The sequence below is a fragment of the Marmota monax genome, unplaced genomic scaffold (genome assembly GCF_021218885.2).
Source record: "Marmota monax isolate L192 unplaced genomic scaffold, Marmota_monax_Labrador192_F-V1.1 WCK01_AAM20220418_F8-fsc00008, whole genome shotgun sequence".
NCBI classification, from domain to species: domain Eukaryota; kingdom Metazoa; phylum Chordata; class Mammalia; order Rodentia; family Sciuridae; genus Marmota; species Marmota monax.
In genome coordinates, this window is record NW_026694432.1 from 9009140 (window position 1) to 9028610 (window position 19471).

General features: G+C 42.8%; 1 protein-coding gene across 22 annotated transcripts in view; it reads left to right on the plus strand.

Annotated features, from left to right (window-relative positions):
• The window catches only part of LOC124110154 (polycomb protein SCMH1), a 199287-nt gene that overhangs the window by 161710 nt on the left and 18106 nt on the right, over window positions 1-19471 (plus strand). For 20 of the 22 annotated variants that reach the window (XM_046469287.2, XM_058570845.1, XM_058570843.1 and 17 more), the window contains 5 exons: window positions 4948-5148; window positions 7134-7325; window positions 14454-14648; window positions 17782-17847; window positions 19109-19251. In XM_046469287.2, coding sequence (XP_046325243.1) covers window positions 4948-5148; window positions 7134-7325; window positions 14454-14648; window positions 17782-17847; window positions 19109-19251 — 797 coding nt within the window. Of the gene's footprint in view, window positions 1-4947; window positions 5149-7133; window positions 7326-14453; window positions 14649-17781; window positions 17848-19089; window positions 19252-19471 lie in introns of those variants that run through there. The other 2 variants (XM_058570851.1, XM_058570844.1) reach the window with 2 other exon arrangements.

Genomic DNA, 19471 nt, shown 5'->3' on the forward strand with positions numbered 1-19471 from the left:
TGTTGTATACAGTGTCAGCTGGAATGGCTTGATGGGACAGAAGGACACACTTTCTTCACATGGTGACACATTGGTTTCAATTATTGGTTTTTCTCTACAGGATACTTTGCTTGGGCCCAGAAATTGGCACAGTGTCATTTCCACTATAGTCTATTGGTCAATGTGAAAGAGATCAATAGGAAGAATGTCAAAGAATTTGGGGTTTAAGTTTTAAAACTACTTCTAAAGTTTGTATGGTTTTACCTTTTATATTTCACCATTTAATCCATATAGAAAAATATTTTTTAAATCATCACCAGGTGTTTAGTCAGCTTTTTTGTTACTATGACCAAAAGACCTGACAGGAACAATTAAAAGGAGGAAAAGTTTAGTTTGGCATACAGTTTCAGAGGTCTCTGTCCATAAATGACTGATTACATAGCTTTGGGCGCAAAGTGAGACAGAACATCATGGCAGAAGGGCATGGCAGAAGGGCATAGCAGAGGACTGCAGCTCAGGACATGACAACAGGAAGCATGGAGAGCTCCACTCACGGAGGACAAAATACAAACCCCAAAGGTATATCCCCAGTGACCTACTTTTTCCATCTACACTCTACTTCCCTATAGTTACCACTTAGTTAATCCATGTTAGTGAATGGATTCACTAATTCTTGTATTGTCTCACACATGAGCTTTTGGGAGATGTCACATATTCATCCCATAACATTCTGCCTCTGGCCCCAAAAAGCTCATATCCATCTCATGATGAAAAATACACTTAGTCCATTTCCAAGAGCCCCAATAATCTTAACAGTTCCAGCATTATCCAAAAGTCTAAGTCCAAAACCTCATCTGAGACTCAAAACTCAAGGATATTTTCCCTTGTGAAGATCAAAAGCAAGTTGCATTTATCTAATATAACATGATATAGAATAAACATTTCCTTTCCACAAGGGAAAACTAAGGGGTGGGACCAAAGCAAAACCAAAATCCAACTGGGCAAACAAGTCCTGTAGCTCCATTTCCAGCATCTGGGATATATGGCATCCTGGTGTTCTCTCCAAAGAGTCTTTGAAGCTCTGCCCCTATAGCCTTGCTGGTTACAGCCCATCACAGGGACTCTGACCCTGCTACACTTTTTTTTTTTTTTTGAGAGAGAGAGAGAGAATCTTTTTTGTAGATGGACACAACACAGTGCCTTTATTTTATTTTATTTTATTTTATTTTATTTTATGTGGCACTGAGAATCAAACCCGGGTCCCACCCGTGCTAGGCGAGCACTCTACTGCTGAGCCACAATCCCAGCCCCCCTGCTACACTTTGTCTGGCCTCCCAGGCCTTCCTTTGAAATCTTGATGGAAGCCACCATGATCTCCTAACCTAGTATCCTGCATTCCTGCAGAACCAGCACCACATGATCAATGCCAAAGTCTGCCACTATTTTAAGCAGTAGCCAGCCCTGTGGGAACTATGACTGCAGCAGCCTCTGAATGCCTGGGCAGCTAAGCACAGTGAAACAACTTCCTAGGACACACAGTGTAAGCAGAGTGCCCCCATGGTCTCTTCTCAAAGGAATTTTTACTTTACCCCTGAGCCTGAGATGGGTGTGGTCTTGCCAATTCCCGAGAATCCTGCAAGCCATCTTTCCTATTGTCTCTGGGTGAAGTATTTATTTAGTGCTTTTTTGGTTTAATTGCTTTAACAACCACAATTTGCTTAGCCCTAGTTTTACTTGTATTTTTCTGGCCAAAGTGCAAGTTTTTCAAATCTTTCATCTTTGCTTGCTACTCCTGATTATCACAGTAAACTTGGCTAAAAGCCACTGGCAATATCTGAATGCTCGGATACCTTGGAATTTCCTCCACTGATGGACTAGTACATGACCTTTAATTTGGCTTCACAAAAAGTTTCAGGACATGGGCAAAATGTATACAACTTCTTTGCCAGAATATTACATGAATGGCCTCTAGTTCAATTTCCAATAGAGTTCTCCTCCTCTGAAACCTCATGAGCCCAGTCTTTACTGTCCACAGCCCTGGCAACATTCTGGTTCTGGACACCCATAAAAATAGCCCATTAAGCTCCACTTACAATGTTCTAAAGCTTTTCAGCTTGCATAAACTTTCAAAATTCCCCCAACTGCAACAATTTGCAGCTTCAGATGCTTCTGAAGCACATGGACAGGTTAATCACAGCAGTGACCCCACTTCACAGTACCATTTCTGTTTTAGTCAGCTTTTCTGTTGCTGTGACCAAAAGATCTGAGAGGAACAATTAGATGAGGAAGTTTATTTGGGCTCACAGTTTCAGAGGTCTCTGTCCATAGATGGCCAGGATGAGGCAGAATATCCTGGTGGAAAGGCATGGCAGAAGAAATCTGCTCAGGACATGACAACAAGAAGCAGAGAGAGCTCTGCTCACCAGGGACAAAATATAAGTACCAAAAGCACACCCCCAGTGGCCCACCTCCTCCAGCCACAGCCTACCTCCCTACAATTACCACCTAATCACCTAGTTAATCCATATCAGTGGACTGATTGACTGATTATGTTAAGGCTGTCATAACCTAATAATTTTGCCTCTGAATATACTTGTATTATCTCACACATGAGCTTTTTGAGGATACTGCATATCTAATCTATAACACCAAGCTAGTTATATTTTTTCCTTTGTATGTTTTAATTGAGATAAAGTTTGTATTCGTGAAATGTATAATCTTAAGTGTACACTTGGATGAATTTTAATAATGTCAGCACCCCTGTAACTACAACCCTGATCAAGATGTAAGATGTTTCTGCCACCACAGAAGTCCCCTCAGGCCTCCTCCCAGTCAGTCTCTTCTCCATGTAGATTCTGATTTTTACCACTATAGATTGGTTTTCCCATTCTTGAACTGAATATGAATGAAACATGCTACGTGTACTTTTGTATTTTGTTTCTTTCATTCCAAATAATATTTCTGAGTAGCACCTATATTGTTGCACCTGTCAGTGGTTCTTTTTTTTTATTTCCAGGTGATATTCTATTAAATAACTATACCACAATTTGTATATCTGTTGATAGGTATTTGGTTCTAATTTGGAGTTAATTTGAGCATTCTTATAAGTGTCTTTTCGAACCATTTGTTGTCACTTACTTTTAATACACTTACTTTTAATACTTTAATACTTATATATGTGTTTGTGTTTAAGTGGTTTTAGTAGAAGAATCACATTATTAGACATAGAAATCCTCACTTTCCTTAACATACCTCAACTGAGCCTTCTTTTATTAAATATACTTTATATTCACTTTCAGAGTTACCATTTTGCCAATACTTAGGCCTTTGTAATTAGGGGATAAAACAGCTTGGTTTTCATCATTCCCCATTCTTGCTTGAAGGAATTCTTCTTTCTTGTATATACCAACTCAGTACTACTTCTCTTCTTTTTTTGTGTGTTTGTTTTGAGATATCTTGCTATGTGCCCAGGTGGCTCTCAAACCCCTTGGACATGTGATACTACACCTCAGCCTCCCAGGTTACTGGAATCCCAGGCAAACCACCACCCCTGGCTCTAGTTGCTACTTTTCCAATCTGCTTTCCAACTTCCAAAATGTTATTGTTGTCTCCTCTTAGAATTAGGAGAGAATAGAGTGAAATGTATATGTTCAATTTATCTCATTTATGATTTTTTCCTTTTTCTCCTATTACCTTCCTCATCCAGCTTACCATCTTTCTATTTTCCTTTCTTTTTTTCCTCTTCATATTGCTTCTCTTTAGAGCTATACAGGTGGAGATTCCTCAGAGAGCATCAGTTCAACCCCCTCATCTTTATAGACAATGAACCTGAGACCCAAAGAGGATGGCAGTTTATCCAGCAGCCCACATAACTAGTGCCCTGACCCTTTTTGCCTTTAATAGCAAAGGAGATTTTTGCCCTCCTACCCACTCAGTGCAAGTAAGAACAGTACCCACTACTCAGTAGAAGCCTGAAAGGACATCAGGAGAGAGAATGTCATTACTGACCAAGCTGATGTAGGTCCTTCCCAGAGGCCAAGGACACAACAGCATTTAGAATGGCTTCCATCTCCTTTGCCCCGAACCCCCACACACACCAGTGCCACATGGAGGTCAGCAACCAAGAGAGTGCCCAGCAATCTTGACAGGAGAACTTCTGAGAGAAAGAATATATACATGAGTCTTATAGACCCTTTTCATATTATTTTTCTATATTTTATTTTATTCTTTTCTATTTGTATTACTCTTTTGGGGTCTGAGTATTGATGTAGAAGATAGTAAAAAAATTATAAGGCCCAGAATAGAAAACAAGGCAAGCGACCAGTGGTGTGATGATTCTATGTCCAATACCAAATATACACATATATGAGTACTCTCTTGCCATTATTACCATGGTCCCACAGCTCCTTACATAGATACAAGTTGAGAGGTGTAAAGAATTTATGAGGCAACCAAGTACAAAAAATGAAAGTTCATACATCTGGGGAAATTTTGAGGTTTTTTTGTTTTGTTTTGTTTTTGTTTTGTTTTGTTTTTCAAAACACAGAAGACAAAGTACAAATTCTGTCCTTTGGTTTTTGCTCTGGGCTATTCTTCCAGCAAGGCTGTATTCTCAGAGCCCTTGGTCATGCAATTTAGTCTGCTGGTAACTTGACCCCCACCGTTTATCCCTTGCAGTGTTTCAAACGGAAACCTGCTGAGACTCCTAGTGGGGATCAAAGCTCAGGGCATAATAAATGCAAGAGTGGGGCTGGAACTGTAGCTCAGTGGCAGAGCCCTTGCCTAGCATGTGAGAAGCACTGGGTTCTATCCTCAGCACCACATAAAAATAAAACAAATAAAATAAAGGCATTCTGTCCATCTACAACTAAGAAAAATAATTAATAAAAAAGTGGAAGAGAACACTGTGCTTTTGAATTCTCTGTGCCAGACACTCCATAAGTCTCTTGGATTTTTTGTCTCCTGTAGTTTGTATCTACTTGAACAAGAATGGCAGCCCAGGCCCTCACTTAGATAAGAAGAAGATCCAACAGCTCCCTGACCATTTTGGGCCAGCCCGTGCCTCTGTGGTATTGCAGCAGGCTGTCCAGGCATGCATCGACTGTGCTTATCACCAGAAAACTGTCTTCAGCTTCCTCAAACAGGGCCACGGTGGTGAGGTCATCTCAGGTAAGCACCCTTGGGTTAATGTGAACTCATAGCCAGGGTGCAGGCCTACTTAACTGATTTCTGACAAGGCATCCTGGTTTCTACTTGATACCCATAGGCTCTGGAAAAATGTGAAAGTGGGCTGGGGATGTGGCTCAAGCAGTAGCGCGCTCGCCTGGCATGCGTGCGGCCCGGGTTCGATCCTCAGCACCACATACAAAGATGTTGTGTCCGCCGAAAACTAAAATAAATAAATAAATATTCTCATTCTCTCTCTCTCTCTCTCTCTCTCTCTCTCTAAAAAAAAAGAAAAGAAAAGAAAAGTGTGAAAGTGTCCCATTCCTCTGAGCCTTATACATACCTCCTCCAGGAATACTCAAGCTAACTCTGCCTGAGTTTCTGGTATCTCTCCTGTCTCCTGGCTTACTCTCCCATAAAGAAAATATATGAGTATGTGGCTTTAAAGGCATTTCAGAAGGAGTAGTGTGAGGGGCTTGGTTGTGACAACAGGAGTTTCTTCAGAGTGCCATAGTCTCCATACTGGTTTTAGGGAATTACTGACCTTCTCTCATTTTTCTGACTTCTTTGTTTCCGGTTCCTAAACCAGGCATATACAAGGGAGCTGTGTCCCAAGTCAGAGAGGGAAATGGCATTCACTTTCTTTTCTACTGACAATTTGATTCAACAGTAGTTTTTTGCTCTCACTGAGAGTATTTACTTTTTCTCATGTGCCCTGCTTCTGTTTCAATTTTCCTAAGTCCAAAATTCTCTTGGTTTTTTTCTATTGGTTTTTTTTTTGGGGGGGGGGGGCGTTAAATGTCGTTATTAGTGTATTTAGTTATACATAATAGTAGAGTTCTTTTTAGTATTCTTTCTCATCAAACCTATGAAGCCTTGACCTAAAGCCTTCCAGTCTTAACTATAATGCTATTCTATAATACCCTGTTCTTCCTCCCTAATGAGTTACCATAACCAGCTTCAGGAAACCCAGCTGACATGGAAAACCCCATAAATCACCAAACTATTCTTTTAGCAAACATTTATGGAGCCCTGACCATATGTGAGAGGTTATTGTCAGATACTAGCTAGGAAAGGGGAATAATAGAAGAGACTCAGGTCTGCACAGGGGGAAAGAAAGAATCAAAACAGCTAATTGTGACAAGTTTTGTAATAGAGAATAGTGTGGGAACCCATGCTAGGGAGTAACTGGCTTCATGGAAGATGGGGACAGACAGAGAGGGAAATGTTCTAGAAGGCTGGAAACTGTTGGGAAATTAAGTCCATGTCCCTTCTGAGGCTAGGCCACTCTCAAGCCTCTCATTTGCTTCTGTGCAGTAACCTGAAGGGACTGACCTTTACCTCCTCTTTAGCTGCTCTAACCCTGCTGGTTCCTGAGAGTGACCTATTTCCCCAAGTCTCCATTTCTTCACTGCCTTCAGAGCCATATACTCAGACCTTTTGCTTTTCAAATTTTATGCTGATATTTTTAGTAGAAATAGGAAGTATAATAAAACCAATCGTGAAACAGTTTCAAATGTTGCCAAAATTCAGTGCTTTTATATAGATTGGAAATTGTGTGCCCAAGCCATTGCTAGTGATGGCTATATTCTCCTCTTCTGCCCAGCTTTTCTGTTCTTGGGCAATTCTTGTGAAAACAGCTCCCCAAATGAACAGATTTCCTGGAAGAGGCTCAATCCAGTGATGGAGCAGATAGAATTATGTTCACAGTTGTTTTCACAGGTTGAGTGAAATCATTCCAGAGCCCTAAGGGTGCAACAGACCTGGCCTGGCCACTCCCATTATTGCATGCCCTTTGGAGTTGAAGGCAAAAATCAAAGCCCTCCAGGGAGGGAGGGAAAGGGAGGGAGAGAGCAGCCTGAGCACTGATTGCCTTTGTGTAACCAGGTAAGCCCAAGACAGCAGCTGGCTGGACAACCCCTGCCCTGTGCCATGCTACACTGTGCTGCTCAGCTGACGTACATGGTTCTATTTACTTAACTCCACAGCCGTGTTTGACCGAGAACAGCACACCCTCAACCTCCCAGCAGTCAACAGCATCACCTATGTCCTCCGCTTCCTGGAGAAGCTCTGCCACAACCTTCATAGTGACAATCTGTTTGGCAACCAGCCCTTTACACAGACTCACTTATCACTCACTGCCACAGAGTACAGCCACAGCCACGACAGGTACCTACCAGGTAGGAGTTGGGATGGGACCTGGGCTGAGAGGGGGGTAGGACTGGCAACAGCACCTTCTAGGGCCAGTTCTCAGACCTGCTAGCCTGACATCTTTCTGTCCACATCTGCAACACATCTGGGAGGTTTTGATTTCTTGATATCTTTATGCTTTAGGATTTTGTCTTCTGTTCTTGATTACTCTTCTTTCCTCTGGACCCTTATCCCTAGGAAAAGCTGGCTTATAAATCCCCCCTTCTGAGCTCCAAACAGCATGTGGAACCACTGTGAAATCACAGCGTACTTCCCAGGGTGAAGCTGGCAGCAAAGGTCTAACACAGCTCTCTCTCACCAGCAGGAAGGTTTAGTCTCAGGCTGGAGATTGAAAAACTTGCTCCCTGGTGATTGGCCATCATTCTTTCCTTTGGCACATGGCCCTAACTCTTTTAGCACTGCCAGTCTAGCAAGTCAATTCAAGTTCCTGCTATTTCCAACTAGGCCGGAAAATAACTTTTTTAGTTTAACATACCAGACTCACAATGGGAAAGCGGATGCCACGTGGCTAGGTCAGTGACTAAGCACTTCCAAGAGAGGTTGAAGAGTGAATGGAACTCACATCTCTAATCTGGAGTTCAGGACGCAGAACAGAGTGGGTGAAGGAAAGCTCAGCCTAACATAGCAAGGTAGGTCACTGTTGAAAGGGAGAAAGGCCTTTTAAAAGACATCTGTGGACCATGTCCCAAGCGGAAGAGCTGAGAAGAGGTGTGGTCAGTATGGGGTTGTGCTGTCTACCCTTGGGAAAGAAAGCACAGGTCTGAAAGGTGCCCCTCAAGGCTTGTTCCTGTGGCTTCTTCTCTCTTCTTTCCTTCAGTATAGTTTTAATGGACCACTTCTGACTTAAATGCTACTTCTGGAGAATGTCTCAGGGAAGTGACCATTTATTTGCCCAGTCCTTTTCTCCCCTGCCCCATCTATACTTCTGCACCCAAATGAGCCTTACTTGTATGACTTGCAGGTGGGACAAAAGATAGCTGAATTGTAAATATTCCTGTGGGCGTCAGACCATCTGGTCCCTGCAGCCGTGTCTGTGCCTCCTGTCTGGTTCTTTTCTTCAGGATGAACTTCTCACCCAACCTGCTCTAGATTGCTTCCTTTCAGCATTAGATTTTTTGAGAACAGAAAAGGTATTCTTACCTGCGGTTAGAATGTTGCACAAGACATGGTGGAGTTGGTACAAACAAAGGCAAGTTTTTAAATATCTGCAGCTATTGAGGAATTCTGAGCTGCATTTCTGTCATGAAAGCTGGGTCTACCTGATTCTAAAAGCAGGGATACATAAGAGTGGGTAGCTTGTCCACAAGGGTAGCTGTTCATTTAAAGAGAAAAATGCTTCTGAAATAAATAGGATCTCGGAATTTTTAAGTGGAATACTATCATTAAGAACTGGAAAAAGTATACTGGCAGCAGCATTCAGAGACTGGGCCTGAAGTCATGAATGTGGTTTGGGACTGGAGTATGACCTTTCCTGGGAATTCTGTTCCAGTTTACTTCTCTCTGATTCATCTACCAGATAAGAGGAGCAAGCTTCAGCCAGACTCTTCCTGCTCTACCAGCTAAGAAAGAGACAATGAATAGGGTGTCGTTTTTCCCATTTTCTGCCTCCTTTCCCTTCTCCCACTTTCAGACAGATAAAGAGCCAACTCTGTGCCCTTGTTTACTTTCTAAGCTCAATTTCCTTATAGTGGGTGCTCATCAAATTTTCTGCTCCCACCATGGTTTCTATTTGCTTCCCTGAATGAGCCTTTTAACTGTGCTCAGAAAAGTCAGAGCCTTGCCTGGATTCCTAACTCCTCTGTGCCTTATAAATTATCTTGCCTGTTTGCCTGCTTTAGTGACCCTTTTCTCTGTTCCTGGTCCTTTATCGGTTCTTGTGTTGTTCTGATAACTGAGCTCAATCGTACAAGAGTTGTCTTTTGCTTTGCCCTTTGGATTTGATATTTATCACTCCTGCCCATGTACCTGACTACATATTTCTACTAGTTTGACATCTGTAGGTACCACCTATGTTTTCTGGGTGCATACTAGAGCTCTCTCCCTTCCAGCTTGTCTCCACAGTACCCTACCACTATGATCTTGGCCTAACTGGTTGTACACTTCTAACATGGCAGACAGCCACCAAAAGCTCAGGTAGACTTCATCTTGGATTCAGTTTCTTTGCCTAAATTCCTAAATTGAGACAATTACTTTCTCATTATTTTATTTTGAAAACTTTCAAACCTATAGAAAACTTGTAAAAATAGTACAATGAGAAACCATGCACCCTTCATGGTTTCTCATTGTACTATCACTTAAGTTTGCAATATTTATTTTTGCTCTTCCTGTATGAGTATATACAAACTTCTGTCTCTGTGTGTGTGTATATATATATTATATATGTTTGTGTGTGTATATATACATATATATACACACGTATGCATATGTATGTTTGTGTGTTTATTTACTGAATCATTTGAGAGTTAACTACAGATGAGAAAGTTTACCTTTAAATACCTTTGTCTATTTCTCTTTAAAATAAGAATTTAACATAAAAAAATGCAAGAAATTTGGGGCTGGGGTTGTGGCTCAGCGGTAGAGCGCTTACCTAGCACATGCGAGGCCCTGGGTTCCATCCTCAGCACCACATAAAAATAAACAAAATAAAGGTACTGTGTACAACTAAAAAATAAATATTTTTTTAAATGCAAGAAATAAGAAAATTCTGGCTAATATGCAATCTATATCATAATTTTCCCCAGTGGTCCCAGTGATGTCCTTTATAGCTATTTATTTTCAATCCAAGATCCAATGAAGGATCATCCACTGCATTTCATTGTGCTGTCTCCTTAGCTTCCTTTAACTAGAGTAGTTCTTTTGTCTTTATCTTCCATGACATGACATGGACATTTTGAGGGACCAGGCCAGCTGTTTAAGTCATCAAACATTTATTAAATACTCATTCTGTCTTAGATTTTATACTGGACTCTAGGGAGATAGAGATGAAACAGACTCAACCCCTGGGCTCAAAGAGCTGAGAAAGGGAGAGATGTGGAATGTGGACGTGATTAAGAGCATGGACCCGAGGTATTCTGACATAGACAGTTGTGATGAACAATTACTGGGTTGAAAGGAGAGGGGAGAAGATTTCTGGGGAAGTCAGTGTTAGAGCAGAGTCCCTTCTTTAGGACCACATTTACTGAATCAAGGACAAGTCTTATAGAGACTAAGTTAGAGGGGCTCCTTCAGGTCCCCTAAAAATTGATAGTGATGGGCCCCACCAACTGTTTGTTTTAGCAGTAACTATTTTTTAGCTATAACTGAAGTCCATCTAGAATTAACCTGTGGGTCTGCTATTTTGAGATTTCCCATGTTCCTCTCTGATAGAGGAGGTGGTTCACTTGTTCCAGGACAATGAGTTTCTTGTACCTTTCTTTCTAGTTGCCATCCTGATCTCCAGAGTTAGTGATAAAGTGGTTCTTCTGCCCAAATCCCAAGACTCACTGAGATTAAAGCCAAGTAAGAACTATGAAGTCTCTCAGGGTGCCTCTCATCACCATGTAGGTTTCCTCATGGAATTGTCAAGAGTTTTCAGGAATCACCCGTTTGTGGTTAATTGAAGCACATTGTCTGGCACATGTGCAGTTCCCAGATGGCTGTACTCTTCTGCAGACCAGCTTAAACATCAAGTTTGTCAGGGAGAAACTTGGTCTCCTCATCTAAAAGGACCCCCCTATTATTGTCTGCCTGGATGCCCTATTCCTTTCCTTTGTAATATTTATAAGAGTTTAACTTACCTGCATTTTTTCCATCCTTCTCACTAGACTAAATGTTTCATAAGTTGAATAACAATCTTGTGTTTACCATTCTCAGTGTCCATCACCTTAATTGTCACATGGTATTTAACAGGATTTATGGGTGAATAGGCAGGAGAAGATGTGGGCCACATGGTTCTTTAACACCTTCAGCTTGCACGAGGATTGTGTTTGTATCTCCAAGTCCTGTGCTGGTCTGAGAATTTTCTTGGATCCATAGCTCTAGTTCCATACTTACTCAGTAGTTCCATACTTACTCAGTTCATTCTACAAGGGAGAGGTAGGTGTGAACATGGAATCCTTGAACCTCAGAAGTAGAAAATGCCGTAGAGGTCACTGAGTGCTTTTCTGACCTCTGCTTAAATACTCCCAATGACAGGTTGCTCCTTTTTTTTTTTTTTTTTCTTTTTCTTTTTTTTTTTTTTTGGCAGTTGATTTTATTTTCAGACTAAAATCTAAAATACCTAATTTATTTATTTTTTGTACCAAAAACTAACCCCAGGGGCACTTAACAACTGAGCCGTATCCCCAGCCCTTTTTCTTTTTTATTTTGAGAAAGGATATCACTGAGTTGCTTAGGGCCTCATTAAGTTACTGAGACTGGCTTTGAACTGCCTCAGCCTCCCAAGGCACTGGGATTACAGGTGTGTGCCACGACACCCAGCTAAAATGCCTTCCTTTTGTGAACTGAAATCTGCCTTCTTTTAACTCCTGCCCCTTGTTCTACTTTCTGCATTCCAAAAGAACAAAAGCTATCTGTAGCCCTGTTCCCTACCCAGGCTGCCATTGGGGTATTTGTCTCCCATGACTTTTCTCCAGAACATTTGCCTCCCCATGCCCTTTCCCCATGGCCATGATCTCTAGGCTCCTCTCCACCATTTAATTCTCAAGTCACTTTGAGAAAAGCTGCTTCTCCCTGAAAGTGAGTACATGGGTAAGGGCCTCCCCGCCTATTTCCCTGTACCCAATAGAGTGGCAGCATCATTCCACTACTTGTTGAATGATTATTGCTGTCGTGTCTCCAGCATAGCAACAATAAATTTAATTTACATTGATCGTAGAAGACTAAAGATTTTTCATCTCCATCTTATAGATGGGCAAACTGAATCTCAGAAAAAGGCACTGATGATTGACAAATGATCATTCTAGAAGTAGAACTCATCTTCCAGCCCTAACCTCAGATACCTGAACCAGTGAAACTTGTTTTAGTAGTAATTTTTTTTGCAAAGGTAAGATTACATTAACCTCCAGTGTATAAAAATTAATAGAAACTGGAATGAGGCCCAGAGCCTCCCTGTGGAGGATCCACAGATTCTGTGAGCACAATTGGAAAGTATCACTGTGGTCTTCTACCCTGACCTTGTCCTACCCAAAAGCAGCAGGACCCATAAGATCAGCCTTAAAATGTCTAGGGCCTCTCAGAGCTTTGGCATGATGCTTAATTTTTCTAGTATATCTCATTAGGACAAGATTTAATGATCTTGCCTAGTCCAGATGCCACCATCCAGATGTTCAGACCCCTCAAATCACAATCCAGATCTCAGCATCCTTGGTGCTGCTGAAAGAAAGAGATTCCCACTTGTCTGCATCAGCATCTGGTGAGCACTGGCACTGTTGTCATGATTATGTGTCACAGCTGTTGGCCTCTGAGGCAGACAGCAGCAGGCCTGGAAGGGTGGAATGGCTGGAAGGGTGAGGTAACTCTATTGAATGGCTGGAAGGGTGAGGTGACTCTACTGAGAACTGCAGAAATTAGATCAAAACAATTTTTTTTCAAAGTTTGATTTGCTACTCCAACTATGAATAATAACAAAGTAACAGTTTCTCACAACCTATTCCATGTTCTCATTTAATGTTCTCTGTAGTACAGAATGGTTTTCCCCAATTTTACACATGAGGAAACTGGTGCTCAGAGAACAAAAGCAACTTGCCTAGGATAACATACCTAGTGAAAGGCAGAAGCCAGGTGTAGAACCCAGGTCTCCCACTTCTTGGTTGGTTCATGTCTCAAAGTGGAACTGCTACAGATTTCTGGAAAATCAGAAGCCTCATCTGCAGAAAAAAAGTAGGCATGGTGTAGGGATCCTGGAGCCTCAGAAACTTCTTTCAGAACTCCTTCTAGGAAAGGGCATCCACAATTAACCTCCCTGTGGAGAGGAATAAGCTATCTGATGCCAGATTTGACTTTGAGCACATGATCGCTGACCAGTTTTAGGTATTAGGAAGTTGTCCTAAAATTTTAAATCATCTTGCCAGTGAGGTCTTACTGTGTGTCGGAAAACAAATTTAGTGTTTATCAGAGTCCCTGAATGAATCCCAAGCATTATCCACACACTTGATTCTAAAAATCATGAAGAACACTGATATGGTCTGGTACCCAAGACCCCCTCCCCATACAGAGGATGCAGTGGACAGAGCTGAAGAATTAACTTGGCCTAGGTAGAAGCTGGTTACAAGAGGGTGTCAGCTTTGGGTTCCTGAGTGCTGTGATTGCATGCTACTGCCTGATGCTGGGACATGGGCCAGGTGTAGAAACATCAGGGTGAGATTCCCTTTCAATGGCTTTCATAGCCATTCGTTTCTGACATTCTCAAGCCCCTTGTAAGGCTACCCCTTATGTAGATGGGTTTCCCATGGTATAGGTGAGGAGACAGGTTTTCAGGGAAGCACTCTGCTAAGTGGCAGAGCCAAATTCTAACCCTGATCCTCATCTCCAAGCCCAAGCTTTCCCCAGTGTACAACCCAAGCTTCCCTGGAAAGTTTCTGTTGAACAGGGTAAATAAAAACAGAGGTTACAAAGTAGGAGCAGATGATCCTTTACAGACAGGCCTTTAACTGGGCATCAAGCATCATTTCTGAGATGTCTGGTGGTTCAGCAGAGGTCAGCTTCTAAAGGACCCTCTTCTGAGCAAATGTATCCCTTCTGGTGATAGCTAGTGGCACCCCTATCCCTGCTCTAGAGCACCTTGTGACTAAGGCAGTTTCTTCCATGCTAGAGAGACTCCATTTTTTAAATAAATTTTTTCTCTTTATCTATAAAATCTTAGGACATCCAGGCAGAAAAAAATCTTAAAGACTATCCAGTCTAAGAAGAGGAGTCTTTAAGCAAGCCAAAGTCCAGAAAGTGACACTGAGTTTGGTTAAGGACACCTGGTGAGAGTTGGGGCCATGACTGACACACAGGTCTCCTGAGTCCCAGCCAAGGATTTATGTCTTGTTGCCTCTTGTTCCTCTCAGCTGGTATTGAGAACCAACACTCTGAAAGCTCACCCCTGCTCTACCCCTGGTTGTATTGTTTTCCAGGTGAAACCTTTGTCTTGGGGAATAGTCTGGCCCGGTCCTTGGCACCACACACAGACTCAATGGACTCTACGTTGAATCCTACCAACCTTGTCAGTACCTCCCAGAATCTTCGAACTTCTGGGTACCGGCCCTTGCTTCCCTCCTGCGGCCTCCCACAGAGCACTGCCTCAGCTGTGCGCAGGCTATGTTCCAGGGGTAAGATGACCAAAGTTTGGGGCCTTCTGTCTCCCTCCCTCTCTCCTCTTTTCCTTCCTCCTCAACTCTGGGAAGCCAGAGGGAACCTAGCTCTGTTGCCCCCTGTATGGTGGTGGGACTGGGGCTAAACCCACTATTATGCTTGATATCAGGCACCTGGAAAGCAATTGGAATCTGGGGTTAACTTGAGAATAGTAGAAACTAAAAGCCAAAGACTGGGAGACAAAAGAAACAGGAAAGACTCATTCCATATGTTTGGTGGGAGTATATAAAAAAGAAATCACTTTTTGTCTTGTAAGGGAGACAAACACTTAAAAAGATAATTATAAAATAATATCGAATGCAGTGACAGATATGCTTTGAATAGTATGAAAACTGCAAGAAGAGACACCTAATCCAGCTTGGCATTTAAGGGAAGCTTCCTTGAGCAAGTGGTACCTTGTCTAAAACTGTGTGAATAGTCATGATAGGGGTAAGAGGGTTCCAGGAAGAGGAGATATGCAAGGACAAAGGGATAGGAGATAATATGGGTGGCCCCAGAAGTGTGTGCAGTTTTATATTGCTGAAACATAAAATGTGATAACAGGGCTTCACAGAGCAAAGCCTGGAAGGGTCAGAGCATGTATCACTGGAGACCTTAAATGCCATGCCAATGAGTTTTAACATTATCTTGCAGGCAATGTGAAGCTACCAGAGGCTTTTAATTAGAGACAAGGCATAGACCAAGTTTGTGTTTCCAGCAGGATTCTGCCTTCTATATTGTATATTGACTTGAGGAGGGACACACTAGAAGACCAGTTACCAGATTTACAAGAGTGGGCCAACCAGAATGATGACAGCCTGAATTAGTGATAGAGGTTTAGAAACAGAAGAAAGTTATCCGTGAGATAAATGTTGTCAGAGCTAAGGATTGTGAGAAAGGAGGGAGTGGAGAATGTCTTCCAGGTTTAGATGTCTGTCTGTGGTGGCTGGAGGGAAGGCAGTGCCATTCACCAAAAGAGAACCAACCATGGAAAAGTAGGAACAGAGGGAGCCAGTTCGAGGGTCAGTGAGGACACCCAGCAGGCAGCAGCTGCCCAGGTCTGAATGTCAGAAGTACTGAGCTGAAGGGAAGTGTTTGGGAGTCATCGACATGTAGATAGTAAAAAGGATAAGGTGAATGACTTCCCACAAAAATGTGTGGAATAAAAAGAACAGTTGAGCAATGATGGCGTCCTGGGAACCAATGAAGTACAGGAGGTAGGAACAGAAAGAGGAGCCTGCCAAGGAGGCAAAGGAACATTGAGAGTAAGGGGGAAAAGAAGTTGATAGTGTGGTGGCCAGGGATACAAGCCGTGTTCTAAGGAGAGCACAGCTGAATATGTGGTCACAGAGGGACTGAGAAGTATCTGTTGAGCCAGTAAGTAGTTATCTTAGCAAGAGTGACTTCAGTGGTGGGAGAGGTTGGGGTCATATCAAGGGGAGTTTAGGAATAAAGAAAGATTGTGGGGGGCTGGGGAATATTGCTCAATGGTAGAGCACTTGCCTGGCATGTGTGAGTTACTGGGTTTGATTCGCAGCACCACATATAAAATAATAAACTAAGTAAAAGTTTATTGACAACTAGATATATTAAAAAAAAGAAGAAGAAAGAAAGATGGTGGTGAGAGGGCCTATAATTCAAAAGAAGTTCTTTTAGAGTTGGAATACTCAAGCATGTTTGTCAGTAGACAACTTGAGCTTTCCAAAAAGTTAAAAGAATATAGGGAAGAGGAGAAAACCTTGCAGGTAGTGGGAAGGAAGAAAAATCAAAGACATAGACAGGCTTAAGCTGGGTGGGGGTGGGGGAATACACCTTCTCTAGGGTAAGAAGGAAGATCATGTCCATCAGTGGACAGAGAGAGGGCTGAGTAGGGGAGGGCTTAGGAGTGCTGAAAGATTGGACCAGTCTAGGAGAAATGGATCAAGTAAGGGAGGATTTACAGGAAACATCAGGGGCCCAACTATGCTTGGAGAAATAGTTTGCCAGTTTACAGAGCTGTGGTTTTCTTCTGTGGTTATTAGTAATCTAGATATGGAATAAGAAAAGACAGTTTGAGAATAGGGTTTTAAGTTAAGCTAGTAAGGCAAGATGGGGCAGGAATGGAGCGTATGTAAGGAAATCAGTGGAGCTAGGAGAGTGAGTAAGGTCATCAGCTACTGGTTGTGGACAATGCTGAAGAATGTGATGCAATGCCTGTACTGAACGTGTAAGTCTCAAGAGAGTTACAAAGATGAGAGGTTGGTGTCAGCAAATGGAATGTTTAAAATTCTGAAGTTGCTGGGTGTGGTAGCACATGCCTATAATCCCAGTACCTCTGGAGACTGATCACAAGTTCAAGGCCAGCCTCAATAACTTAGCAAGACCCTGTCTAAAAAAAAAAGATCTGAGTGGGTTGCTCAGTAGTTAAGGACCCTAGGTTCAATTCCTACTACCAAAAAATAAAATCCTGAAGTAGACTTGTTCCAAGTGATGGCAAGAACCAGACAGTGGCCTTGGCAGTAGGAATTTGAAGTAGACTGGAGGTGAAAGTCGCTGGAGTCATGGTAGTTAAATGGATCACTTCTAAGGATAATGGAAGGAATTGGTGTGGGACAGAAAGTGTGAGCAAGTACCAAAAGGCTTCATTTAACAAGGGGTAGTAACTTAGAGATCTGTTATATAACTGTGACCAGGAAAAGCAGATGATTAGGTCCATTTTTGGCCTCTGAAGAACATTTCATAGGTGGATGATCTTAGATTGGGGAAGCAGGAAATTGCCACCTCCATACCCCCAGCTTGGCCTCCCCCAGCCCAGGGACATGTGAGGTATGAAAAAAATAGACTCCATCAGCAAGATCAGCAATGAAAGGTGACCTCGGGAGAAAGAGAGTTTTCATGAAGACTGAGTCAGGAGAAGAAGCCTGTGGTATCTCCCCACCCCCACCCCAGCCAGGTGGCAAAATGGGATAGAAAGAGACCTCAAGTAGAGGTTGAGCTGAGAGCTGATTTTAGCCTCACCTCCTCTGCCTTGTGACTGGGGTAAGTTGTCCCACCTCTCAGGTCTCCCATATGCAAAGTATTCCTCATGTGGGAAATAGATATGCTGCTGATACCAACCTGTTCTTTCCACAGGAGTGTTAAAAGGATCAAATGAAAGAAGGGGTATGGAATCATTTTGGAAACTAAATCATTCCCCAGGTATGTAGGGATTTTCTGTGATTGTTGTCTTCCCCAAGGCCTGTTTCTGGGTGGTGCTTTGAGATAGGTTCCTCTCATGACGCTGGCTTCAGATGGCACTGTGGCCTCCTAGGATCTCCACTCTTCCTATGGAACACATTGTGAGTCTGTCTGCCAGGTCATGGTCTAAACCTCTTTGACCCTGAAAACCCTTGTAAGACTAGAGGATTCTATTTGGCCCTAGAATTATTTGTTTCAAAGAATTTAGATGTTGAGTCTATCCCCTGTCTTCTTTCATTAATCCAGATTAATTATGGGTTTGTTAGTCTGGTCTCTTATGGATGTGCCTCACCTGCCTCAGTCAGTCACAGAGACAAGCAGCCTTCCTTGGGGGGCAGCCACCAGTTGTACATATTAGGGTGAGAAACAGGGGCCTGAGATAAGCTGTCTGCAGAAATGGGAGTAGAAGACAAAGCCAGGGCACTAAAGTATCTCCTTCCTAGCTGTATGGTCTTGGGCAAGTTTCTTTACCTCTCTGGACCTGGGTTCCCTTCTCTTTAAACTAAAGATGGCGAGGACCTCCTTCAAGGGTTGTTTTAAAGGTGACTTGAACTGACAATGGTGAGGTTCTTTATAATTTGGAATACTGATCACCTATCTGATCACTTTTCTCCACCACCACCGTGGTGTAGACCACAGCTGTCTCCTGCCTGGATTTTTATAGTTTCTTTTTTAACTGCTCTCTTGTTTCACTCCTTCCCTTCTAATATGTGTCATCCACATGGACCTTGAAAGGATCCTTTTGATTTTAAGCTGGTGTGTATCACTCCTCTGCTCAAACCTACCTGTCACTGAGAAGAGCCAGTGGTTTTTAGTGCCATACAAGGTCCTCTATTTTTTTTTTTTTTTTTTTTTTTTTTTTAAAGAGAGAGTGGGGGAGAGAGAGAGAGAGAGAGAGAGAGAGAATTTTTTAATATTTATTTTTTAGTTCTCGGCTGACACAACATCTTTGTTTGTACGTGGTGCTGAGGATCGAACCCGGGCCGCACGCATGCCAGGCGAGCGCGCTACCGCTTGAGCCACATCCCCAGCCCCCAAGGTCCTCTATTAAAGTCAATTTGACTTTCCTTCTGTGGAAGAACTCATGACTCCCAAGGCTGCCTCAGTCCCTCTGCTCATGCTCGACTGCCGCCGAGCACATCACCTGCAAGGCCACTGAGTATGCCCAGGGAGTGGTGAGGACATACCCACCCGCTATGGTAGGCGCCTTCCTCTCCTGCAGGGTCTGACCGATACCTGGAAAGCCGGGAAGCCTCTCGACTGAGTAGCCGGGACCCCTCCTCATGGACAGTCGAGGACGTGATGCAGTTTGTCCGGGAAGCTGATCCTCAGCTTGGACCCCATGCTGACCTCTTTCGAAAACATGTAGGTGCCTCTGTCTGACCTCTCCCATGTTTACTAGAAATTTTGCCACTGTAGCCTATAGACTTTTAAAGGGCATTAGCTATCCATTTGTTCCAGGTCCTTTGAAACAGAATGCAGGAGATGCCATAGAAACATAGAAACAGAATCTGGGGTCTCAGACCACTGGGCATTATGTCCACTTTATTCAATGAGTGTAGGATGATTTGGCCACATTCCTTCC